General features: G+C 45.3%; 1 protein-coding gene across 1 annotated transcript; it reads left to right on the top strand.

The window, feature by feature from the left end:
- Positions 1-5,349: 5,349 nt before the first annotated feature.
- LOC310792219 (E3 ubiquitin/ISG15 ligase TRIM25-like) lies at positions 5,350-7,275 on the top strand (the record flags this gene model as incomplete). The annotated part of the gene is made up of 2 exons (XM_083653947.1): positions 5,350-6,780; positions 7,141-7,275. 2 exons carry the CDS (start codon positions 5,350-5,352, stop codon positions 7,273-7,275), a joined length of 1,566 nt encoding a protein of 521 aa, XP_083510073.1.
- Positions 7,276-26,854: the final 19,579 nt, after the last annotated feature.

Raw genomic sequence — 26,854 nt, 5'->3', positions numbered from 1 at the left:
AACTTTCTTCACTGAAACAGTTTTGTCATGGAGCAACTGTCAACTTTTGCATCATCTGTTGCTTTTTACAAGCTGACTGGCTTTGTGCACTGCTCACTAAACAGAGTTTCTTCTGCAGGCCTGGAAAAGTTGGAAGAATTCATTTGATCATTTGCAGCTCAAGTTTGAGAATCGCGGAGGGTACGGTGGAGCAGTGGTAAGCGCTGTCGCCTCACAGCTCGAAGGTCCTGGGTTCGATTCCCACCTGGGATGCTGTGAACGCTGAAGGAATGCGTGCCCGTCCGCAGTCTGCATGTCCTCGAGTGCCCACCGCCCGGGTGGGGTCGTCAAAAGGGCCTTTCTGTGTGGAGTTTGCATGTTCTCCCCATGCCTCCCGGGGGTTTCCTTCATATAGGAACCCCTTCACCAAAACATGCAATATCCTGGTTGCTGATGTGTGTGGTGCCTCCTCTGGTCGTTAGGGGCGCCTGTTCAGAGGGAGGGGAACTGGTTGGAATAGCGTGATCCTCCCACGTGCTATGTCCTACCGGTGAAGCTTCCCCTGTCAGGTGAAAAGAAGCGGCTGGCTAACTGCCCATGTCTCGGGGGAAGCATGGAGCCAGTTTTCGGCTCTGCCCAGATCGGCAGAGGGTGGAGCAGCAACCAGGATAAATATAAATTAGCACTAATGGGGGGGGACTACATACAGACTTTATGTAGTCATGGACCAGCTGTCCTTTAAAATATTGTGATGAAGAATCAAATTCAAAATGGTAGAGCTAGTTAAGCCACCATCAGAAATATTTCACATTGAACTGAGTATACCAGTAAAAAAAAAATTGGTTGAAATATATATATATATTATATATATATATATATATATATATATATATATATATATGTATATATATATATATTAGGGCTGTCAGCGTTAACGCGTTAATCGCGCGTTAACTATCGTTCCTATTAACGCCACAAATTTTTTTAACGCGCGATTAACGCATGCACGTTCTGTGATGTTTGAGCCTTGGTCCGCGCCGTAGTTTTGGAAATCAGGAAGCAGTAACGTTGATAGCAAGCAGAAAGAAAGCTCTGTGAGCAGAGAAGGAGGAATAAAATGGGTATATTGGCAAGTTCAGCTTCAAATTGAGAAAGCATTTTGGGTGAGAGAGAGGGAGCGCGTCTGTCTCGTCTCACCGTGGCAGAGAGAGTGAGAGACAGACAGACGGAGAACGGGAGGGGGGGGGGGGGGGACGAGGGAGAGGGGGGGGGGGACGAGGGAGAGAGAGAGGCAGAGAAAGCGAGCGAGATGGACAGACAGGCAGTGAGAGAGGGACCGACGGAGAACGGGAACTACTAGGCAGACAGCAGTGTGCTCACCAAGCTTTCCATCATGTTTTCCTTCTGGATGTTTTCTCTTTACCTCACTTATTCAGAGAACACAGGGTTAATCGTTTGACGATTTGACTGGCATCTGGCAATGTTTTACTCAAGTTAACTGCTGGCACAGGGAACGGGGGAAGGGAAGCACAAGGAAACAGACAAGGGATGGTGCCTAACGTCCCACTCAGCTGATCAGAACACTGAGCAGGGTGGGTGGAGGAGGGATTTGGAGGCAAGTGGCATGGGGCTGGACAGGGGTAGAGCAGGAAACCTCAGGCGGACGGCCTCAGGCTGGGAGCAGAACAGATCTGGATGCAGGACCAAAGGGCGGAGCAGGTCCGGAGAGTGATCAGGAGGCAGAGCAGAGGCCGAGCAGGTGGGGGGAGTGGAGACTGTGAGGTGGGGGGAGTGGAGACTGTGAGGTGCGGGGAGTGGAGACTGGGGGGGGTGGAGACTGTGAGGTGCGGGGAGTGGAGACTGTGAGGTGCGGGGAGTGGAGACTGTGAGGTGGGGGGAGTGGAGACTGTGAGGTGGGGGGAGTGGAGACTGTGAGGTGGGGGGAGTGGAGGCTGTGAGGTGCGGGGAGTGGAGACTGTGAGGTGGGGGGAGTGGAGGCTGTGAGGTGCGGGGAGTGGAGACTGAGGTGGGGGGAGTGGAGACTGTGAGGTGGGGGGAGTGGAGACTGTGAGGTGGGGGGAGTGGAGACTGTGAGGTGCGGGGAGTGGAGACTGGGGGGGGGGTGGAGACTGTGAGGTGCGGGGAGTGGAGACTGTGAGGTGGGGGGAGTGGAGACTGAGGTGGGGGGAGTGGAGACTGTGAGGTGGGGGGAGTGGAGACTGTGAGGTGGGGGGAGTGGAGACTGTGAGGTGCGGGGAGTGGAGACTGGGGGGGGTGGAGACTGTGAGGTGCGGGGAGTGGAGACTGTGAGGTGCGGGGAGTGGAGACTGAGGTGGGGGGGGTGGAGACTGTGAGGTGGGGGGAGTGGAGACTGTGAGGTGGGGGGAGTGGAGACTGTGAGGTGCGGGGAGTGGAGACTGGGGGGGGTGGAGACTGTGAGGTGCGGGGAGTGGAGACTGTGAGGTGCGGGGAGTGGAGACTGAGGTGGGGGGGGTGGAGACTGTGAGGTGCAGGGAGTGGAGACTGTGAGGTGGGGGGAGTGGAGACTGTGAGGTGGGGGGAGTGGAGACTGTGAAGTGCTGGAGAAACTCTGTAGAGCTGGACTGCTGAGAAAGCCAGTGGCGTCGGCAGCCAAGGAGGCTCTGCCATCTCCCCTGTAAATCGTAAGGCGAGTCCATTCATGGTGGTGGATGAGTCGAGTTAGCCCCTTCCTCCCCTGATGTGAAGCGTTTTGGGTATCTAGAAACGCCCTATATAAATCAAATCAATTATTATTATTAATATTATTATTTTTGATAGGGTGTATTGATAGGGTGTACCAGCTCAGTGGCCTTGTGGTTTGAGTGTCCGCCCTGAGACTGGGAGGTTGTGGGTTGTGAGTTCGATCCCCGGCCGAGTCATACCAAAGACTATACAAATGGGACGCATTTGCCTCCGTGCTTGGCACTCAGCATCAAAGGGTTGGAATTGGGGGGTTAGATCACCATATGATTCCCGAGCGCGGCACTGCTGCTGCTCACCGCTCCTCCAGGGGATGGGTCAAATGCGGAGAACAAATTTCACACACTCAGGTGTGTGACAATCAGTGGTACTTTACCTTTACCTTGTACTTTTTTGAATATTTTAAAGTCAGTAATTTTACTTTACTTTTACTTTAATTGGTACCAGTGTTGGGTTACGCGTTACTGTAATAATATTACTTTTCCCAGTAACGACTAGTGTAACGAATTACTACTACAATTGCAGTAATAATATTAGCATTACCCCAAGATAAAAACATTCATTACATCCTTACTATGGTTGATTCCATTCCATGATTGCTCCAGTGAAGTGATTAGACCTATTCACACGTATACGCACATGCAAAGTCTGCATTTTGATGAGAAAGGACGCAATTACCAATTCTGTGGGGTGTAACGGAAAAGTCATATAACGAGTAGTGTAACGAATTACTGTTGACATGGAGTAATAAGTTTAGTTTAGTTTTAGTTTTAGTTTATTGCACATAAAAAAACAAAAAACAATACATGATAGATTAAAAACAAAACAGAGTACAGTACAAAGCCATTAAGTAAAGTAATAATATGAATTTTGAAAACATTAATGGGGAATATATTACTTTTTTTAAAGTAACGAGCCCAACACTGATTGGTCAATTTTCACTCAAGTATTTTAATTCGCTACATTTGAAATCCCATACATTACAGAACAGATTGTGTGTCTCTCCATCAGCAGCAGAACATGGATCAACAAACTGACAAACCTGTGGATCCATTCACAGTGAGAAGCGGAATCTGACTTTACTTTGTTTCTGCACTTTATTTGGTATATTGGATGGAGTTAAACTTTCTCAACCTTAATGAAAATAAGAGTGAGAAAACGTATGTTTGGGCGACCCGACCTTTTGGATGGCTGTGTAACTCTTCACCATTTAGCCTCTTACAATCATTCATCTATTAAGAATCTTTGGTGTGTTTTTTGACAGCTCATTTAAATTTGATAAACATATGTGTGTAAATGTGCTATATGAATAAACTTTGACTGGGCTTTGACTTGATTTCTAATATTAGTTAAGGTCCTATATGTGTAAGAATCAGGAAGCAATTAACATGTAGCACCCCCCCCCCCCCTTCCCCCCAATGAGTAAACACCCCACAATGTAACTTAAAAAATGAGACCAGCCATGTCTCTCTCCTTCTATGATTTCTATGAGAAGGACTTGGGAGGACTCAGGCTGTTTCTGCATGCTTCTGCCTCATTTCTACAACACAGCCCAGCAAGTAAACCAGAGGAGAAGAACAGCAACACTAGCTAACACAAGCTTAGAAATGGAGTCTGCTAAAGTCAGCAAACGCCCTAAGCACAAAAATAAAAGTGTTAAATCTAAAGTCCGCCTATCACAATGTTACTTTGCCCATGCAGCTGAGCAGCTCAGAGTCCGGCCGCTAACGTTAGTACATATTGAAGACTACTGTAGCTGAGATGGCTGGCCTGGCTCCTCAGATCACGAAAATCAGGTGCTGCATGGTTACTTTTGTTGACTTAAAAAATTAACTTTTAATTAGGCAACATAAAGTGCCACAGAGCTAGAGCCAAAAATAAACATATGTAATGTTTACATGCAGCCCCTCAAGGCAAATATTGGTGGGTTGTGTACTCACATGTACGAAAGACAAGGATTCACGCATTCAAAGACACGTGAGTAGGGCATAAGTGAATGATTTCCCCCCGCACGTTGGTGTGAACACACAGTGAGAGGCAAGTGAGGGAAATGTATATGCAATTAAGAGAAATGGGATGTCCACTGCCTCTTTAAAACCGCTCCTCTTTCTGGAATACAACACAGCATGATAACTCCTCCCTCTTCTTCCTTTTCCCTCCCCTTTCACAGATCTGCCAGTTTAAAGATGGGTGTAAATAACATGTGAAGGGCAAGAGCCGACATGCCCATTCACTGCAGATCAGCAAATAAACATGAAGACAAGGAACAGACTTTTGGTTTGTATCAGAGCACATTTTGTTTTAACAGCCAGTGAAACTAGAGACCACCTTGCGATGGGATCACACCAGCTGCGACGCCTATACCCCCCTACTTCCAGACTCCTTGCTTGACCACACACACACACACACACACACACACACACACACACACACACACACACGCACACGCACATGCACACACACACACACACACACACACACACACACACACACGGTGAAAACAATACCCACACAGAGACTCACAAGGTGAAACCAATACCAGCCACTTGCTGTTGCGGCAGTTGCGCGGCAGGTAACTATCTGACACTGTTACTGAGGAGGGAAATGTCACAGCAAGGAATACAGATGGGTGAGACACAGTCATCGAAAATGGAAATGGCGCAGCAAGAAACTCAGTTGGACGAGACACGATCAGTGAAAAGTGAAATGGCGCAGCAAGAAACTCAGCCGGACGAGAAACGCTCAGTGAAAAGTGAAATGGCGCAGCAAGAAACTCAGCCGGACGAGAAACGCTCCGTGAAAAGTGACACGGAGCAGGAAGGGATTCAGCTGGATGAAACGCGGTCAGTGAAAATGGAAATGGAGCAGCGGGGAATTCAATTGGACGCAAAACTCTGCTGTTCGATCTGTGTGGATCTACTGAAGGATCCGGTGACTATTCCCTGTGGGCACAGCTACTGCATGAGCTGTATTAAAAGCTGCTGGGATGAAGAGGAGGAAAGGGAATTCTACATCTGCCCTCAGTGCAGACAGACCTTCACACCGAGGCCTGTCCTGGTGAAAAGTATGATATTAGCAGAGTTGGTGGAGGATCTGAAGAAGACCGGAATCAAGACGATAGAAGCTGGTCCCCCTCCTCCTCCTCCTCCTCCCCCTCCTCCTCCTCCTATTCCTGAGCACTGCTATGCTGGACCTGGAGATGTGGCCTGTGATGTCTGCACTGAGAGAAAGCTGAAAGCCCTCAAGTCCTGTCTGATGTGTCTGGCCCATTACTGTGAGCAGCACCTCCAGCCTCACTATGATGCACCTCCATTACAGAAACACATACTGGTCGAAGCCACCATGAAGCTTCAGGATGACGTCTGCTCTCTCCATGACGAGGTGATGAAGGTTTTCTGCCGTACTGATCAGCAGTGTATCTGTTATCTCTGCTCCATGGATGAACATAGAGGCCACGACATTGTCTCAGCTGCAGCAGAACGGGCTGAGAGGCAGAAGGAGCTCGGGGTTTGTCGGCAAAACATCCAGCAAAGAATCGAGAACCAGGAGAGAGATATGAAGGTGCTTCAAGAGGAGGTGGAGGCTATCAATCTCTCTGCCGACAAAGCAGTGGAGGACAGTGAGAAGGTCTTCACCGAGCTGCTCCGTCTCATTGAGAAAAGAGGCTCTGATGTGAAGGAGCAGATCAGATCCCAGCAGAAAGTGGAAGCGAGTCGGGCCGAAGAACTTCAGTTTAAGCTGAAACAGGAGAATGCTGATCTGAGGAGGAAAGACACTGAGCTGGAACGGCTCTCACACACAGAGGATCACACCCATTTTCTACTCAATTTCCTCTTGCTGATACGTCTCAGTGAGTATACAGACTTACCCAGCACCGTCCGTCCTCTGCGCTACTTTGAGGATGTGACTGAGGCTGTGTCAGTGGTCAGCGATAAACTACAGGACATCCTTACCGAGGAATGGCCTAAGATCTCACAGACAGTTACCGACGCGGATGTTTTACTGTCACAACCCAGAGAGCCCAAAACCAGAGCTGAATTCTTCGAACTTTCACATCAAATCACACTGGATCCAAACACAGTAAACCCAAAGCTGTTATTATCTGAGGGGAACAGAAAAGCAACACGTCTGCCAGAAGAACAGTTATATTATAGTCACAAAGACAGATTCATTAACAATTTCCAGGTCCTGAGTGTAGAAGCTCTGAGTGGACGTTGTTACTGGGAGGTGGAGCGCAGCGGCGGTCGAGTTTCGGTAGCAGTCTCATATAAGGATATTAGCAGAAGAGGAACCGCAAGTGAATGTGGATTTGGTAACAATGAAAAGTGTTGGGCATTATATTATTACAACAATAGTTATCAATTCAGACATAACATTATCAACACTCCCATCCAAGGCCCTCGGTCGTCCAGAGTAGGAGTGTACCTGGATCAGAGTGCAGGTATTCTGTCCTTCTACAGCGTCTCTGACACCATGACTCTCCTCCACAGAGTCCAGACCACGTTCACTCAACCTCTCTATGCTGGACTTTGGGTTGATACTGGAGCCACTGCTGAGGTGTGTAAGCTTAAGTAGACAGGAGTTATTCAAGTAAACAAGTGCAGATTTGCAGTAGCTGTGACCACATATGTGAAATGCAGGATGGCAGGGGCAGCCCACCCTACTCTGCCTCTGCCACCCTACTCTGCCCCCCCCCCCCCCCCCACCACCCCCTTTCAGCCAATTGGCAAGAACACACACACACACACTTGACCCAAATGTCAGCCCTCTAGGGTGGAAACATGTGGTCGCCAAAGGTGGTGAACTTTTTGTGGACCGACAGAGCGACCTATTCACCTTATGTAGCCCCGCCCACTTGACCCATTGTGTCACGACTTCCTGTTCAAAACGCCGGCTGTTTTACCTGCTCAAACTCGTCTGACTCACCTGGTCAAACTTTGACTCACATATAAGTCAGACTAGGTTTATGAGTCACAGGAAGTGTGAAGACAATCAGAACTTCCGATTGTGTTTACACTTCCTGTTAGCCTCTCAGGCCAGACAGTCTCTTCTACATAAGGTGAATAAAGCTGCTGGTTGCAGCTAAAAATCTTCATATTTGTTGCTATAGCTTCACTCACCTGTCAATCAAACATTGTGGGCGGAGCTTGTATTTTCTGTTTGCTAGTTTGAGTTTCTCTTCTCTCTGTCTGTTCTCTGCTCATGCTACACTAACTGCCTAGCTCTTGTTTATTCTAAACAAACGTAAAATGCATCACTCCCTGTGCAGCAGAGGAAAAACAATGGAAACAGTTTCATGGACTGGATATAGTATAGTTTGAATCACCATTGTGTTCTACTGTATCAGTCAGTAATAGAATATCCAAACAGGCATTTATTCATATGAATTATGCATCTTTTATGGCAGATTTGTATTGTTTCTGTTCCACTGCATGGACCTTAAAGCCCCATTCAGCAAGTTTTGCTATTGGAGAAACAGCGCCCTCTGGGTGCAATAGTATCGGCAATCGATATCGCCGTTCAAAGTCAACAAAACACAGCGCCAGAAAGCTCTATGTACATGTTGTGACATTGGGTACTCACCACGTGTAATAATAATCCATAGTTATGTGAAATGTAAGTTACTTCCTTGTTTTACTGAACACAGCGCTGTACACAGTGCATGTGCAGTATGCCACACTGCCTCCAGGCAGCTGCCTCCGGGAAGCTTGCACAAAAATGCTTAGAGCCAGGAGAGGCCTTTGGAGGGCGGTGAGCTAGGGACCAATAGAGGCGACATTCTCCCTCTTAGAATACACTGGACCATATTCAATGACTAACAAGCTGTTATATTAAGGTGAAAAAGTGACTGATTGGGGCTTTAAAGGAAAAATATGTTTTTTTTTACAACCTGGACCTTATTTCCAGCTTTAAATATGATTTTTAAATCACCCTCATAAGTTCGGGTTGATATATATGCCCTGAAAAGATGTTTTGAACTGCGACCTGAAAACTAGGAATATGGGGCATGTGTAATGCTTGTATTTATGTCCTGTAAATAGCTTATTTTCTCACACGCAACAGCTCATATCCTAATAGAGACAATGAGAAAATTAACAATGTATTTACCTTGGTTCACCCTGGCTGGTCTGTCACATTAGAGATAACAGCTCCTGTTCCCCCCACTCCTAGTTTGTAATCCATGTGACGTTATTCTGGACGGGCTCAAATAAATACAGGCAGCCATCAAATTCAGAATCAGAATCAAAATCAGAAAGACTTTAATGATCCCCGGGGGGAAATTGGGACAAGTTACAGTTAAATTCAAATGAATCGTCTATATTCTGGAAAACAGATATCAGTAGTGTTTAGCATGCTAGGCTACATATCGGCTACAGACCTTGCACGTCCCCCGGATGTGCTTTGACACGACCCAAAGGGACTTGCAGCGTCTGTAGCCGATATCTAGCCTAGCATGCGTGGTAAATACTGCTGATATTTATCTGATTTCGAGATTATGGATGATGCATTTGAATTTTATGGCCGTCCGTATGGAATAACATCATATGGATTACAAACTGAGCAGCGGGGGAACAGGAGCTGCAATCTACAATGTGACTGACAGGAAACAGAACAGACTGAGACAGCTGCACCAAGGTAAATACATCATTAAATGTATCATTGTCTCTATATTATAAGAAGGATATGAGCTGCTGCCTGTCAGAGAATAAGCTATTTACAGGATGTAAATACAAGCATTACACATATACCTCCTTTAATGGAGCCATCACTAGAAGTCCTTCCTTTATTATGTTGTTTTGTTCCTGACACTTTGTAACGCTGTTTAAAGAAACAAGGGCAAATTCGGCCCCAGACCACGTGTGGCGTGTGGCAACCGTGGGGGCAGGCATCCTGGGTTGTGGCTCGATGGGGTACAGCCACGGATGGAGTGATGCAAAGTGGTGGCAATTGTTATTCCATGTAATTTGTGTTACTTCTTTCTTGTATAGTGTCATGACGAAAGCAAAGATACAACAGGGTGAGATAAAGCCAAGGATACATCGCCCCAATATGAAAGTAGCCTATAATACATGCAGTGTGTGTGTGTGTGTGTGTGTGTGTGTGTGTGTGTGTGTGTGTGTGTGTGTGTGTGTGTGTGTGGTATTCTTTTTTTTTTTACATTTGATTGTGGCGATTGGGTTGCTTCATAATCGGGACATTAAACTATCCCATGTGGTTTTCGCTGGGTCGGGTGTCCAAAAATGATGTATTTTGTAGCTCCATAGTGACATTTCAGTGTTACAGCTTTTGACACGGATCTGCTTAGTTGCAACTTGGCTGGCGGGCTGGGTGGATGGTGCTTGAAGTGGCCAGCCATACCGTGTATGTTAAAATCGTTGTAAAAGACCTAACCAAAACTTACAAAAATAAATGAATGTCTTCTTTTAATGTCGATACAAAGGATCACTGGGTCGGAATGTTGAAACACGCATTTCAGAACTCGATATTTGCAAAGATTGCTGTCCCTCTTGCACAAGGAGGGAACCATACAGTGGCCGCATCGAAACAAGACAAAACATACCACAGTAACGTCCGCTAATTCATCAAGAAAGGAATTCCACACAGCCAGAGCATCCCGAGTCCTTTGCATCGACATTAAACTCAGAAGTTGACGTTTGTTTGTAATGTGTGGCTCATTGCTGCGTCCCAAGTGGGCGGGGTCAGGCGTATTGAAACACACCCCGCCCTTTGGGAAACGAGAGTGAAACTCACCGAGCGTCCCCAAGAGTGAAAAGCGTCCTTTGCATACTATGACTGATCCCACGATCCCATGATCCTCACTGACTTTCTGGCGACTACGTGCATTCCGTACGTGGTAAAAAGTGAACTACAGATCATTATAATTTGTAGTAGTAGTAGTAGTAGTATAATCAATAGAGATCAGCCATTTTTTCCCTCCACGGTCATAGACGAAGTTTGAAATTTAAGGTTGGGGGTTCACAAAGAATTTTGAGGAAAATCAATAATTAAGATACCAGCAGGTGCATTTTCATATCCTGACTAAGGGGCCCTACACACCATATGCCAAGGCAGTTTCATTTCAGCGTAATTTCAGTGGCTATTGTGAGATTTACCATAGAAACCAAACTCTCACAAACCGCAAAACCTGCACCAGATAGCCTACACAACTTCAATAAATGCAATCATTCTATCCACCTTATTCCTAGATGTCATGATGCTTTACGTGAATATGGGTGGTTCTTCCGGTGTCATCCTCCCACCGTTACGTTGCTGACATGGACACAACATAGCCCGTCTGTAAACGATGTTTCAAAGCTGCAGGCGAAAGGAGCAAATCACATCCAGCTTGGCTGATAAATATCCAGAGTTGTTCAAAGAGCAACAGGTTAGCGGATGTGACAGATCACATTATTACATTCCCTCAAATAAGTCGTCATATGAGCAAGCAACTTTTTTTTTCACCATCAGAGCTTGATGAGGAAATGTGTTGAGTACGAGCACCGCAGCAGACCCTCGGCCAGCAAGTAACGTTAACCAGCTGCAACAATCAGTCACGTTCTAGACCGGACTTTGCACCCATAATCATTTTACAGCGGGGCATTCAAAAATAAGGTGGATAGGACTTCAGAAAACAGAATTTGAACACAGAAAATTACAGGTGTCAGAGGCAGTGGGCAAACTCTGCCCTTTCCCACGAGGACGCGGAAGTAACCCCGAAAGCTGTAATTCCTCGAATGGCCACTTGAGGGCTTACAAGTCCCCTCGTTCCCGTGCACCCCGATGTTAAAATGCCCCACTTTTAAGCATCTTTACTGCCTGGGTCTCAACACGGATTTGGTCAATATATCACCTTTTCCTAACAACTGTAGGGGGGTAATTTTTTATATAACTCGCCCGTTTGCAGTAAAATTGACGATAGAAAAGGGACAGCCACCACTTCAACTCAAAGCGGGAGCCCAAAATCAATGGGATAGCTAGGGAATGAGGGAGGGAGACCGACCTGGTGAAGGTAAGCGTGCACACGCAGGCTATACCGCTCCGATATTGGCTCATAATACATTTCAGCTAATCCAGACAAGTGTGCAAGTGTGTGATTTCCTCTTTGTATATTTAGCTAATAATCTATATATTGAGTGTGCATTCTGCTGCCAATGATGCGTAAATGGTGTATTTTTAGATCAGCAAACCCTTTTAAACCTGATTGCAATTATAGGCTAATAGGGATGGAATTGAATGTCTACTACATGTTATGTGTAGATCACATAACACCTCCTGTACCTTGATCTTAGCGTGGGTTCAGCGCCAGTCTGTGCGCAAAATGATCAGACATGATATTCCTATAGTCAATTCTGTGGCATGCATGTGCTGACATTATTTAAATCTTTACATACATTTTTGGCTACGGCCACAGGGGTTCAGTGAACCCCCAGAACCAACGCAAACTTCGCTCATTTCCACGGTGCTGACATGCTGGTTTAACAGATTGTGTGGATGAAGTGAATATACTATATAGATGGAAATACTGGACCAGTCTTTTTACCAGATTTGGGTGATTTTATGTGTGATCATCAAAGTGAATGTTTACAAAGATCAATAAAGTTTTGCATTCCAAGATTGAATAAAGCATTTCTCCTGTATTAATTCCATGAAGTCTATCAAAGCTACTAGATAAAATGTGAAACTAATATTGTAACAAAGACGATTTTTCCTCCTGAATCACATGGTGTCTTCATGTTTAGAGCAGATGTGGAATAAAAAGTCAAATGAAGCAGCAGTGTTACCAAAGAAGAAACACTAGTGCAGATGGAAAGAATGAAGGACCATCCTGTTGTTGATCGGGGTATAAATATATAATGAAGTATAATTCACTTTTGTCTTTCTAATTGAGACGTGGAAAATTGTCAAAAACCGAAATTGAAGAGTGAAAAACGGTTAAAAAAATAGAAAATTGAAGGTGAAAATTTACTTTCAAACAGAATAGAAAAACACAAAAACAATCAAAGTCTGACCCCATTTTTCATTTTAGCCATTCCCTTTTTATCATTCATTTTGAAATGGAAAAATTCTAAATTAACATTGAAAAGTAAAATTAAAAGGCTGGGAAGCAAGCTGGAGGCTAGCAGGCTGAATCAGGCTTGAGGCTAGCAGGCTGGGAAGTAGGCTAGAGGCAATCAGGCTGGAAGCTAACAGGTTGGGAAGCAGGCTGGATGTTAGCAGGCTGGAGGCTAGCAGGCTGAAGCAGGCTGGAGGCTAGCATGCTGGGAAGCAGGGGGGCTAGCAGGCTGGAAGGAGGCTGGGGTTAGCAGGCTGGAGGCTAGTAGGCTGGAGGCTAGCAGGCTGGGAAGCAAGCTGGAGGCTAGCAGGCTGGAGGCTAGCAGGCTGGGAAGCAGGGGGGTTAGCAGGTTGGAGGCTAGCAGGCTGGGAAGCAGGGGGGCTAGCAGGCTAGAGCCTAGCAGGCTGGGAAGGAGACTGGTGGCTAGCAGGCTGGAGGCTAGCAGTCTGGGAAGCAAGCTGGAGGCTAGCAGGCTGGGAAGCAGGCTGGAGGTTAGCAGGCTGGGAAGCAGGGGGGCTAGCAGGCTGTGAAGCAGGCTGGAGGCTAACAGGCTGGAGGCTAGCAGTCTGGGAAGCAGGGGGGCTAGCAGGCTGTGAAGCAGGCTGGAGGCTAACAGGCTGGAGGCTAGCAGTCTGGGAAGCAGGCTGGAAGCTAGCAGGCTGGGAAGCAAGCTGGAGCCTAGCAGGCTGGGAAGCAAGCTGGAGCCTAGCAGGCTGGGAAGCAGGCTGGAGGCTAGCAGGCTGGGAAGCAAGCTGGAGGCTAACAGGCTGAAGCAGGCTGGAAGCTATAGCAGGCTGAGAAGCAGGCTGGAAGCTAGCAGGCTGAAGTAGGCTGGAGGCTAGCAGGCCGGAGGCTAGCACGCTGGGAAGCAGGGCGAGATTCAGACTGGAAGCTGGCAGGCTGGCTATGGCTAGTTGGCATGCAGGTTGGAAGATAGCAGACATGAGGCTAGCCAGCTGGGTTGCAGGGCTGTTGAGGAAGACCTTAAATGACATTGTACTGTATGGACTATAATGTAGCTGCCTCTATAATAACAACCTCTCTTAGTTCATCCTCTAAAGATGTGTCTGCTGGGTCCATGGTTTGCTTGTTCTGTCAGAATCATGCAGACAGCAGCAAGGCAGAAGAGTGAGAATCAAACAAGACCAGTAGTGTCAGTAGGAAAGAATACAGAACATACGTCATGACTAAACAAACAAGTAAGCAAAGCAAGGCAGGTGGCTGAGAACTTAAATAATAGACGAGCAAATCAACAAAACAAGGGCCAGATTGTGAGGCAATGAACGGTGTGAGGAAAACACTGAGAGCAGGCCAGGGCTAACAAGGCTTGATGCAGGGCAGGTGTGGAGGGGAAGGAGCACAGAAAGACAGAAGGGAGAGAAGTCTGAGGGCATCTAGTGGACTGATGGAGAATAGCATCTAGTACATTCAGTAGATGCCAGATTGTGACATGAGCTGCATTTTAAATCCCATTACAGAACAGATGGTGTGTCTCTCCATCAGCAACAGAAACTGGATGCACATTAACTGCCAAACTGTGGATCCATTCACAACGAGAAGACACATCTGAATGGTACTTATTGTTTCTGCACTTTGATGATTCCTAATGTTTCCAGTTAAGAAAAATCGAGTTTGAACTTTAGCTTGAGGAACTTTTACTATGACTTTTAAATGAGAAAATATTAAAATAGATATGAGAGAGAGAGAGAGAGAGAGAGAGAGAGAGAGAGAGAGAGAGAGAGAGAGAGAGAAAGATTATAGGTCAAAAGCAACAGTGAAAAGGTGGGTTTTGAAGGCTTTTTTGGAAAGATGACATATGAGTATGAAAGACAATGAGTTTTGTCAGATGTGCATGGGGAGGGCATTCCAGAGGGAGGGGGCGGCTGCAGCAAGGCCCTGTCAGAGGCCTTCCTGTCACAGCTTTAGCAAAGAGATACCTGTGATTCTTGTCAAAGTGGTTATAAAGTGTATGATCATATTCAGCCAAACAGTGAGATGGAGATTTGCAATAATGAGGAACAAAATAATAAATTAACTCCATTAACTCCGCCCATGTCGGACAGCTCACTGTGGTGGGGTAGATAGTGTGTCCAGTACAGTGCTGATGCACTATCCTGTTCAGGTGGACGCGAGACAAAAGACTTATGACGAAGACACAACTAACACGATGCAAAATAAAAGGAAAAGGGGAGCAGGGAAGATACAGCTCTGCTCATGTATGGCTCACATGACACACATCATTATCTTAATGACAGCCAACAGAGAAAATATATGAAAGAAATATAGAAATCATATCTAGCACACATAATGAGAGGCCTGAACTGAAACAAAGGCAAGAGACAAAGCTCTTGCTTTTTTGACAACAAGCATGGCTGCCATGATGATGTTGCAGTGAAACAACCTATTAGCCTTCAGGCCTTATCAATTATGTACATTTTTTGGTGCAGAATCAGATGACGTACAAATATACAAACATTGTGTGTCATTAACGAAGGGTAATTTGGTCACGGTAATTTGGTCAAAGAAAAGAAAACCCTCGCAACCTCTGCCTAAAGTATGCTACTATCATGGAGAATATGACCGCTGCTGACGACTGCTATCGTTCAAAAAAACCAAAAACAAAATAATCCACAATTTCACCAGCTGGGCAACAAAACATCAAGAATGAATGTGTTGCTTTTAACCATAACTTGCTCATCCTCAGCACAACATAGCTGCTACGGGAGCTGTGTAATCCAAAAATGCACAAGGCTTCTTTCATTTGGTTCGGATCGAGGTCGGATCATGTTCTCACCACAAATAAACCGTACCAGAGTTAGTTTGGACCCGCACCGAGACCACCACTCCAAAGAGGTCTTGGTCCACTTGTTTGGTCCGCTTTTGGTGTGGACCAGAGTTCGATTGCTGCATTCACACCGGCCCAAACAAAACTCTAGTGTGGTGTGAAAATGCCCTAAAAAGTACCAATGTTGGTGGTCAATGTATTCATATGAAATGCATTGATGATGTCACTGGTTCATGTGTTCATATGCAATGCAGTGACTTTAGGGATCAGTAATGTGAATAACTGTTGGTGATGTCACTGGTTCATGTGTTCACAAGTAACTGTTGGTGATGTCACTGGTCAATGTATTCATATGAAATGCATTGATGATGTCACTGGTTCATGTGTTCATTTGAAAAGCAGTGACTTTAGGGATCAGTAATGTGTCTTAACAGCAGACTTGACAAACTTCCCTGCTCTGTGTGTGGAATGTGTTGCTGCATCAGATCATGTGGCAGAAGTGGAAAATCCCTTTAGGCCGTTTCACATCTGTTTGATATTATGAACTCATTCTCCGCCATAGCCGCATATTTGCTTTATTTCAGAATCAACACTTCCCTGCAATGGGTCTCTTCACTGCCATCCGATAGATAGCGCTCTTGGCCACCTTTGAAGTGATTACCATACTTGTGTAGTCCTCTGGGGGGGGGGGGGTAGTTGGTTGGTAGTCCCAACCCCCCCCCCCCCCCCCCCCGCAAAACCCGATCTTCCCAGGTGGAGGAAGCCCAAAACACATCCAGCCTGGTGCCTGAAAGTGCAGTATACAAGGAGTTGTTTCCCCCGGGCTGGACACGTTGTCACACGGGCTCTTGACAGTCACTCAACACGGAAGGATTTCTTTCACAATAAACTGGTAAACGCACACCAATCACAGCTCCTGTCAGGTAGATCAGTCATCCGCTTTGTAAACCCTCACATAGTGTACATTTCAACCAGGGGCAGACTGGGATCATAATTCAGGCCGGGCATTAGATACCAAGCAGGCCAGGTCAATACGGGCCGACGTGCAAAATTTGGGCCATTTGAAGCCCAATTTGGGCCGTTTGAAGCCAGATTTGGGCCGTTTGAAGCCCAATTTGGGCCGTTTGAAGCCCAATTTGAGCCGAGTCTAATTTTACAATGAGATGCACCCACTTTAACCCTGAAGTGTAATTATTACTTCAGACTAACTAATAAAGTAATACAACTACTAGTAAAGCAGTAGGCGGCGCCTGGCCTGCTGTTCAGTGAGTGGCCTGACTGCGGGCACCAAAAAAAAAAATATATATATATATATATATATTTTTTGCAGGCCAGGCCAGGCCACCGTGCATTTGCCCGACGTGCCCGATTATGCAGTCGGCGCCTGATTTCAACCGTCAAATGCTCCCAGACCTCCACATATCGAGTACCAGGAAGCACCAGCTTCTCACGGAGAAGATGAGTGTGACCCACCCCAGTGTGCTCTCCGTGCGGAGGTGAATTTCTCACTCCCTTCGGTGCACAAAAATGCACATATCTCTGCTTTCTGGTCAGAGACACGCTTTTTCAGTGAAAACAACCTACATTCATGTGTCGATAACTAAAGAACCGAAGAAGGGAGAAACAAACTTTTTTTCCATGAAAGTAGAAGTTTTGTTCTGTCTTTTGGGATATTCGGTGTTTAAATAGTCATAGAAGAAAATATTCTGTGGGTCTTGGGAGATTAGTCAAAATGATCAAAAACCCTGGCGGTGGCTGGTGACCGTTGCTGTGTCAGGAAATGAGTTAAAGAAAATCTTTCACAATCTGGCTCACAGCCTACATGTTGCTGCATACAAACCCATTGACTGTATATAATTATACAAACTCTCTCTCTGTGTCCCCTCCTGCCCCTCCCCTTCCCTCTCTGTCTTCCTGTTTTGCACAGACGTTGATATTTCCATCCTGGGTCAAACCAGTCCACCACTCTCCGCCCTCCCTCTCTCTCCGTCTATCTCTCCCTCCTTTCTCCTCATCCTGCTCTCTTTGTTTCAGCTTAACCTTTCGTCGTGTGTCTCAGATGATCGCCTCCACTCCAGCTAAAGGTATTCTACCATCAATTTCTAGACATTTTCCAGTCTATTTTATGCATTAGCAGACCTCTGTTGTGACTGGTAGTGCCTGCTCTTAGCTTTAGACTGTGACCCAGCAGTTAATGGTGTGGCTGTGTGATAACTTCAAAACTCAACTGCCTTCTAAGGGTTTTCCAACCTGTTATGTGTTCATGTTCAAATGCAAATCTGCTCAAAGTAAAAGTAGTATGCTAATTAGTTGTTTAGGATATTTGGATGGAATCCAAAAGGTACTGGAGCACACAGATCAAGTGTATAATGACGTTTTTTTTATTAAACTAACGTTTCGACACTACTGTGTCTTCATCAGAGTTATACAACAGCACTTTACATTTGTCTTTGCCAGACCCAGGGGGTCGGCCTACAGGAGGCTTTGTCTGTCGGTCTGTCTGTCCCTCTTTTCCTCCCCAGCCATTCAGGAACGCTTCAGATTTCAACCACCAGGGGCAACAGAGCAGGTCTGGACTTGCTACCATTTGAACCAGCAGTGAATAGGGACACTAACAAACATTGAATTACCTTTAATTCAACTGGTTTAAACATGTGCCGTGTAACTGTACAGGATCTGTACTTGTTGTAATTGTGGTGCCTAGTTTGGTTCATTATTGGCCATTACATCATATTAGATCATACTTATTTATTTATGGTATAGTTAAAAGAAAGACATGTCTAAATGTGGTCATTAACTACAGTACATTAGAGGGCAATAGAGGGCCCACAACACCTGAAGGTAATTTGTATAAATATCACCTACAGCCAAATGATTAATGAGATGGCAATCAATAGTATGACAGCAATTGATCATATTTACACAACCATAAACCCACAACACACTTGTAACATTCATGAGTTGAAAATGTTTTAGCCACTCAAATTGCATTGGGAAGCTGCGTTGGGCAGGTCAGGTGAGCAAGTAAAATCAATGAGGGTCTAATCAACAAGGGACAGGTGAATGTAATCAGACTGGAAGGTTTGCTGGTCTAGCCTATCCACAAATCTACAACCAAATACCCTATACACCCCCACCATGCTGTATTCCCATTTAATTCCAACAAAATGTTAATACGGCCTAAAATGATTTATACTTTTAACTTATAAAGTGGTTTGTTGTAGGTGTGTTGGTCTCAAAACCAGACCTGCTCTGTTGCCCCTGGTGGTTGAAATCTGAAGCGTTCCTGAATGGCTGGGGAGGAAAAGCCCTTCTGCCCATATTCTGTGCACTGACTGACAAGGGACAGGTGAATGTAATCAGACTGGAAGGTTTGCTGGTCTAGCCTATACACAAATCTACAACCAAATACCCCTATACACAAAATGCTACACACACACAAAATGCCTAAAATGATTTAACTTATAAAGTGGTTTGTAGGTGTGTTGCCTACTAGGAATTTGTTCCTTCTGGGTCTGGCAGAACCAGGTCTCCGGTCTTGTTTTATAACCTCCTCCCATAATCAGAACTGATCCAGCTCAGGCTGGAGGGAGGGGGAGGAGGTGATAAGTGGAAGATTGCATTATTGCCATGTAAACATTATTAACATGACAGAGATAGACTTCATGCACATATAAGAAATCACATCAATGCAATCCACAATGGATAAGCTTAGCTATTTTTTTTCTTTTTTTTTTACTAAACTTATGTTTCACTGTTTCAATCTGCTTTTCAAAATGTAAACGAAACCAAAATGAAAGCTTTCTGGTAAAAAATAAAAAATTAAGATATCCATGAGGTTGATCATCTCAAATACGTCATTTTAGACTCCCACCTAAGGTTTGACAAACAAATAACCAATATTAGAAAAAAAAGTAAAATCAAACATCAACTGCTTCAAACTAATTAGAAAGTGTCTGACACTCGGTGTCTGACACTAATCTGATCTCTCAAGAACCACCACAGTGATATTTCGCCAAAGGCTGTTTCCTGGAGTCGCACAGGGATCAAATTACCTCAAACGTGATCTCGGTCACCAAGTCTCGTGAAGTCCCGCGATACTTTCCTGCCGACCGGCCAAGTACAGGAGGACGCTTTGCGGTGGTGATTTTAGCGTAACCTATGTGGGGTTTGGCGTAACCTATGTGGGATTCGAAATAACGAATGGTGCTTGTGATACAGGTGCATCAGCTAAATTCTGTGCAGCTGATGTACAGACAATCTGATGTACAGCTGATGTACAGCTGCATGTGGCCCACGGGCCACATGCAGCCCGCAGGCGCCCCCTGTGTGGCCCGAGATGGAATTGCAAAAAAAAAAAAAAGACAGTGCAGCTGAACGCAACATGCAAGATACCCGCTGAATAAGTGTCCAAATGTTCATGTAATTCTGGCCAATACTCACACTTCTGTTATAGCATTTCAGTCTGGAATATGGAATATCTTTCAATAATCTATGATTTAGCTGCTAAATTGTCAAATACCGCTGTCTGCTCGCTACCCAGGCACTTATGTATGTACTTAACCTAACTAACTCAATCTAACTAACTATCCGGTGTGCACAACATTGTCAGACTAAACTCCGTCTGACACCTACAATCCGCTACAGAAAAATGTATATTGATTGTTTATTAACTGGCCCCTGGCCTTCTATCATTTCACGAAAGTGGCCCCCAGGCAAAGCAAGTTGAGTATCCCTGCGATAACCCATAAATATCTACTTCGATACTCGATACAGATACGATACTCAATACCTAATGGATAAGAAACAGAATGTCCACAAGGTTGATCACATTCACAAATGCAAGGTTTAGTAACACCCTTAACACTCACTGTGGGATTGAAGGACACCTTTTGAAATGTGTCTCTCTGGTGTTAGAAGACCACCATATTAACTGAATGTTTCTGTGTTAGAAGAATAATGCCATATTAACTGAATGTCTCTCTATGATAGAACAACACCATAATGTAGGTCAGTGGTTCCCAAATGGTGTGCCAAGGCACACAGGTGTGCCTTGGGATTTTGCATTATTGCAATTGCAAATATAGCCTAAAACTATACAAAAAGTGGGTGTGTTGCTGCTTTGATGTAGTAATTTTGCAAAGTTTCAAATTAATTCCTAGAGTAATATATTTGTCAAATTGTATTTGACATTAGTAAATCAAAAAGCATTTAGAGTGATAAGAGTAATAGAGGCTATTTTGCACTGATAGACTTAGCCTATATAGGTGTGCCTTGAGATTTTGTCGTGCCATTTGGTGTGCCATGGGCACAAAAAGTTTGGAAACCACTGATGTAGGCTATCTCTATGTATCTCTTAATACAATATTTTTCTTTACACTCTTTACAAATTATATAGCCATGTACATTGCACTCTTCAGTCTTCACAACAACCTGTGATATCCGTCAATGTTTGAGACAGGTCCTTTGCCTGTCTCACTGAAAACAGAATAGAAAAATATAAACTGCAGCACTGGCACAGCACACTATAGACTATGTAAAATGGCTCAGACTGAAAAGTTATTAGTGTGTCTGTCAGTAACACACGATAACATAGGGTAACCCAGGTTATTTATTTTGTTGTGACACATTACAGATGTCACGCTTTCCCGACGGTTCCTGAACGCGTCATGTGCAGGAGGGAGGCGATACTTTTTTTTTGGATGATGGCGAAGACTATGCTAAGGCATAGCCCGCCCCTCTCTGCCTCTGATTGGCCTAGCGTCAAACTTCCATCCAAACATGATCCAAACATTCGCTTGGCTATCCTGCATTACATCTCTTTCTACACTGTGGTCAGACCATGGGTCAGACCTTCAGACTCAGTGGGTCAGACAGACAGCAGTTATGCTTGCTAGTTCCCTGTAAATAACCCTGTTTTATATCACCCTTGATCAATTCTCTGTCTATAGGCTACATACGTGCACTGCCAAGAGTAGCGGCAGCGTTATAAACCATAGATATATGACTATATTAAAAACATAAACACACTGGCGTGTTTCATGCAGGCTAGCAAGCGTAACTGCTGTATGTCTGTCTGACCCACTGAGTCTGACAGTCTGACCACAGACTGTAGAAAGAGATGTAATGCAGGATAGTCAAGCGACTGTATTTGGATGGAAGTTTGACGCTAGGCCAATCAGAGGCAGAGAGGGGCGGGTTATGCCTTCGCATAGCCTTCACCATCATCCAAAAGAAAATATCGCAGGAGGGAGAGAGGATGCAAATGCGAGTTTGTCTGTCTGCTCTCAACTCCGTGAATATCGCTTTAATCTTCATAACAGCGGCTCGATCATTACCCGCTGTACACAACATGCACTAGTTCTGCACAAGCACCCGCGGGTCTCTCCTCCTTTCACCGACTCTCTCACTAATCTCACCGCTGTTTACATAGTCTCGGCTCCCAGACATTTGGTGAGCTGCGCCACCAAACGTCTGGGAATTTCATTGTCAGAAACTGTCTCTCCGAGCCCGGCGAGAACGGCCTGCAGCAGACACGCCTACATTTATTATTAGAATTTTATTTGGTAGCGGCAATGCAATGTTTCATAGTTCCAATATAGAGCAAGACACCGATGTGCTGCAAAGAGAGTTTATACCTGTTGTTTATTTTACAATAATGTTTCCTACCCGGAAGTGGTCCACTTGCTACTGTCATCAGACAGCAGGCTCTGTAACGTTAGCCTCGGGAAGTCGGGCTTATCGCTGGGGAAAAGACCTCTAGCCGCCGGGGCCGGATGAAACACGTCCTATTAACTAATTCATGGCCAGTTTAGGACTGCCAATATTTAGCACAGGCCAAAGATTTTCATAATTGTTGGTCATCTTTCAAGACCCACAGTAAATTATCTATTAGCACCAGAGTGATTTGCAATACCTCAAAATGAAGATGTACGTCTCTGGGTTCACCAGGAAAAAAAAAGTGAGCTTTTAGCATGTTCTGTACTCTACTTATATCCATTTATATACACCCTGTTTTCACCCAATAGGTCTCTCTGAGATGACAAACAGGAGAAAAGTCAATTTCTGTAAAATACACATTCTCAAGCAGAACTCGCTCTCAATTCTTTTATTTTGAACTGTATTGACATCAGACATGTAAATACTATTCGTTATGACACAAATGAAAAAAAACAAAAATATATATATATATATATATACACATGAAGTGCTTTTTTTTTACATTCAACAATACAGCAGTGTGAGTGAGTGTGCAGACAGACACACACACAGACAGACAGACACACAGACAGACAGACAGACAGACAGACAGACACACACACACACACACACACACACACACACACGATCCCCCTTCGTTGCGTGATTTCTAACCCCACATAGGATAAGCAATAACCACGCCCTGTGCCGCCGGGATTGGCCAGGAGCAACACTGGAGGGCACGCAGCCCAGCGATTTCATGAACCAACTGAATAGCTCTTGAGAACAGACGGGCTGCTGTGACTGCCGCTTCTGCCGTGTGTTTATTTTGTTTTGTTCTGGTGCACCCGTCCTCGTCCATGTCTCCCTGACTGTCCTATCCTGCCTGCTATTTGATCGTTCCCGTTTTCCCCTCGGCTATTCAACACGTCCTCCTCACCGCCCTCTGATCGATCATTTCCTCATTCCTCCGATGATCAAACGCATCTGTGGATTACTTTCTCCCGTTTTCTCCGGCTGGCACACAGGAAAGCGACCAGCTCCTGCAGCGCGCGAGGGGCGTTTCAATGGCGTTTCTCCTGTCTGCACATAGTGCACAAGGAAGCGTTTATCCGCTTGCTGCTTTTCCTCTTGCTCAATTTCAAAACAACAGCTGCGGTATGTGTTTGTTCACGTGTTGTCTTAGATGCTAGGGACCTGATACTATGTCACAGGCTGAGGAAGTGTTTGAACTACGCCCTGCAGTAATAAAAACAAAAACACGTCAAACACATCATTGGCCCTCTGGGCTATTCCTGATAACACGTCAAAGACGTCATTGGCCCTGAATGAGTTAACAGGTTATGTTTGTTTCTAAGTGATTAATATGTTGCTCCGCAAACGTGGCGATGTTTTGCGAGACACCGGTTCTGCATGAGCGTCACTGCCCGCAGAAAGCAGGCCCACCCACAACACTCATGATTGGTTCTCCGATGCAAGGCTTCCAACAGCGCCACCTAACGTTATGCAAAGATTTAAATAGTAATATTCTCAGTCTTACAGTAGTGAAACGGATTAAGACTGAGGGCTGAGTCTACTGTTTACATGCTTTTCAGATCGGCTAACACTAGTTAGCCTACTTAGCTCAGCTGTTAGCTACTTAGCTTAGCTCTCTGCCTCTCGGTAAGATGTTCATGTTCCTTATACACATCACATTCATGTATATTTGCTGGAAGGGGAGACGTCTCCTGCTACTGTTGATGTCCAGTGTGATGGCAGAGACACTGGGAAATGTGTTTGTTTATTTGTTGCGTCGCGTGTAACGTTAATAAGACGAGGAATCCCGCAACTTCATTTCAAAAGCACAACAACGACCAGTTAGTGATGGTACCGAACTTTGGGAACTTCCAATACCGAACCGTTTATACAGTACACAGTAAACAAATTTCGATATTTTTACACAATCGATATTTCGAGCCCTATTGGCCAGAAAACCAGGATCGATTTCTATTTTTCTGCGCGGACCCTCTGCGTCCGTGAACGACTCTGTCAAGCTGAACAAGATCAGATCGGGGCAGACAGGAAGTCCGAAACCAGACATTCGTCAAATAAAACAAATTTCAAAGTAAAAGCCCGTCTTGATGAAAGGGTGCCAGAAAGGGTGCTAGGAGTCGTGTATGCAGCGATTGGGACACACTTGCTCCTATAGGCCAGTGCAAGCACCGGCCTAACAAAGGCAAGATAATCCAAAAATGCACAAGGCTTCTTTAATTTGGTTCGGATCCAGGTCGGATCACGTTCTCACCACAAATGAACCGTGCCAGAGTTTGTTTGGAACCGCACCGAGACCACCTCTCTAAAAAAGGTCTCGGCCCACTCGTTTGGTCCGCTTGTGGTGTGGACCAGAGTTCGATTGCTGCATTCCCACCGGCCCAACTGAACCACACCAAGGAGGGAAACGAACTCTAGTGCGATTCAACCAAACCAAACGAGGTAGGCCTAGGTGTGAAAATGCCCTAAAAAGTAACCATGTTGGCAACACTGACTGTTGGTGATGTCACTGGTTCATGTGTTCATATGAAATGCATTGCCTTCAGGGATCAGTAATGTCAAAGTAACTGTTGGTGATGTCACTGGTTCATGTGTTCACAAGTAACTGTTGGTGATGTCACTGGTTCATGTGTTCACAAGTAACTGTTGGTGATGTCACTGGTCAATGTATTCATATGAAATGCATTAATGATGTCACTGGTTCATGTGTTCATGAAATGCAGTGACTTGAGGGATTAGTAATGTGAAAGGAACTGTTGGTGACATCACTCATGTGTTCATAATGAAATGCAATGACTTTAGCGTTCAGTAATGTGAAAGTAACTGTATGTCACTGGTTCATGTGTTCATATGAAAAGCAGTGACTTTAGCGTTCAGTAATGTGAATGTGACACACACAAAGTATGGTCACAATTTGTGTTTAGATTTAGTGATGTCACATTTGGCGTTTGAACTGAGATATTTTGTTTGGGTGAACCAGATGTATTAGTGTGCTCTATGCCTGTCAAGTATGCTTCCGAGTTACGCCAGCAGGGGGAGATTGTGATGTTGAGTTGTAGTGCAAGCCGGCTTCCGTCCTTCAGAGAAAAAGCCTGCCTGAAGAAAGGATACATAACGTCTCCTGTCTCTCCTCCTTTCTACTGTTTAATACAGGTTAGTAGTGGTGTTGTCCCCATACAATGCACAGCATGTAAAGATAATATGTCTGACTTCATGAGCATGACGTTTGTTGTTGAGTTGGGTGTTAGAAATGCAAGTTTGGTGACTTAATAAACGTGGGGTATTTCCTCGTCCAACGTGCAGCGTTGCAAAAACCACGCCCTGTGCCCGCCTACGCAGCAGTCAAGCGCCGGGATTGGCCAGGAGCAAGTCTTTTGTCTTTTGACAGCTGGAATCTCCCACACCACAAACACTGCACAGCACGCAGCCCAGCGATTTCATGAACCAACTGAATTGCTCTTGATAGCGGACATTGAAATGAATTATTAGTGTAATGAAAACGTAACACACAAGCTTTTCAAACAAACATTTCCCACACAACACAAACACTGTGCCCAGCCCAGTGATTTTATTAACCAAATTGCTCTTGATAGCGGACATTGAAAATAAATTACTGTAGGCTAATAATAACGCCAATGAAAACACAAGCTTTTAACACATAATCGATTTTTAAACATTTATTTCAAAACATCATTGTAAAATTCAGGCCTTTAAATTCAGGACCCCCCCCACCCGATTTTCTATCCCATTTTTATCCCCCATTAGTGCTAATTTATTTATTTATCATGGTTGCTGCTCCACCCTCTGCCGATCTGGGGAGAGCCGAAACTGGCTCCATGCTTCCTCCGAGACATGGGCAGTTAGCCAGCCGCTTCTTTTCACCTGACAGAGGAAGCTTCACCGGTAAGACATAGCACGTGGGAGGTTCACGCTATTCCAGCCAGTTCCCCTCCCTCTGAACAGGCGCCCTTCACGACCAGAGGAGGAACCATATTAGCAACCAGGATATTGCATGTTTTGGTGAAGGGGGTAACTATATGAAGGAAACCCCCGGGAGGCACGGGGAGAACATGCAAACTCCACACAGAAAGGCCCTTTTTGACGACCCCACCTGGGCGGTGGGCACTCGAGGACATGCGGACGGGCACGCATTCCTTCAGCGTTCACAGCGTCCCAGGTGGGAATCGAACCCAGGACCTTCGAGCTGTGAGGCGACAGCGCTTACCACTGCACCACCGTAGCCCCCTCAGCTGACAGTTTAACCTGCAAATGAAAAATATAAAAATTATCAAATTAAAAATACAATAGGCTACAGCACATAGGCCTACCCCAAGAAAGTCAAATAACATTAAAATACATTTTATGCTTTGGTGCGATGTAGGATTTTGTCTTTCAATATCCTCGTTGCAGCCTCGCTTGGTGTTGTTGCTTCTCACAGGAATGGTGTCCCTGTAACAGAGCCCAACATGAGCATGAGCGCCTGGCCAATCCCGGCGCTTGACTGCTGCGTAGGCGGGCACATGGCGTGGTTTTTGTGTAACCTATGTGCGATTCGAAATAACGCGTCGTGGCACTGGTCTTGGCGT

Source organism: Poromitra crassiceps (genome assembly GCF_964638095.1).
Source record: "Poromitra crassiceps genome assembly, chromosome: 17".
NCBI classification, from domain to species: Eukaryota; Metazoa; Chordata; class Actinopteri; order Beryciformes; family Melamphaidae; genus Poromitra; species Poromitra crassiceps.
Note: the sequence above shows the minus strand (reverse complement) of the source record. Positions and strands in the feature narration are given on the sequence as shown.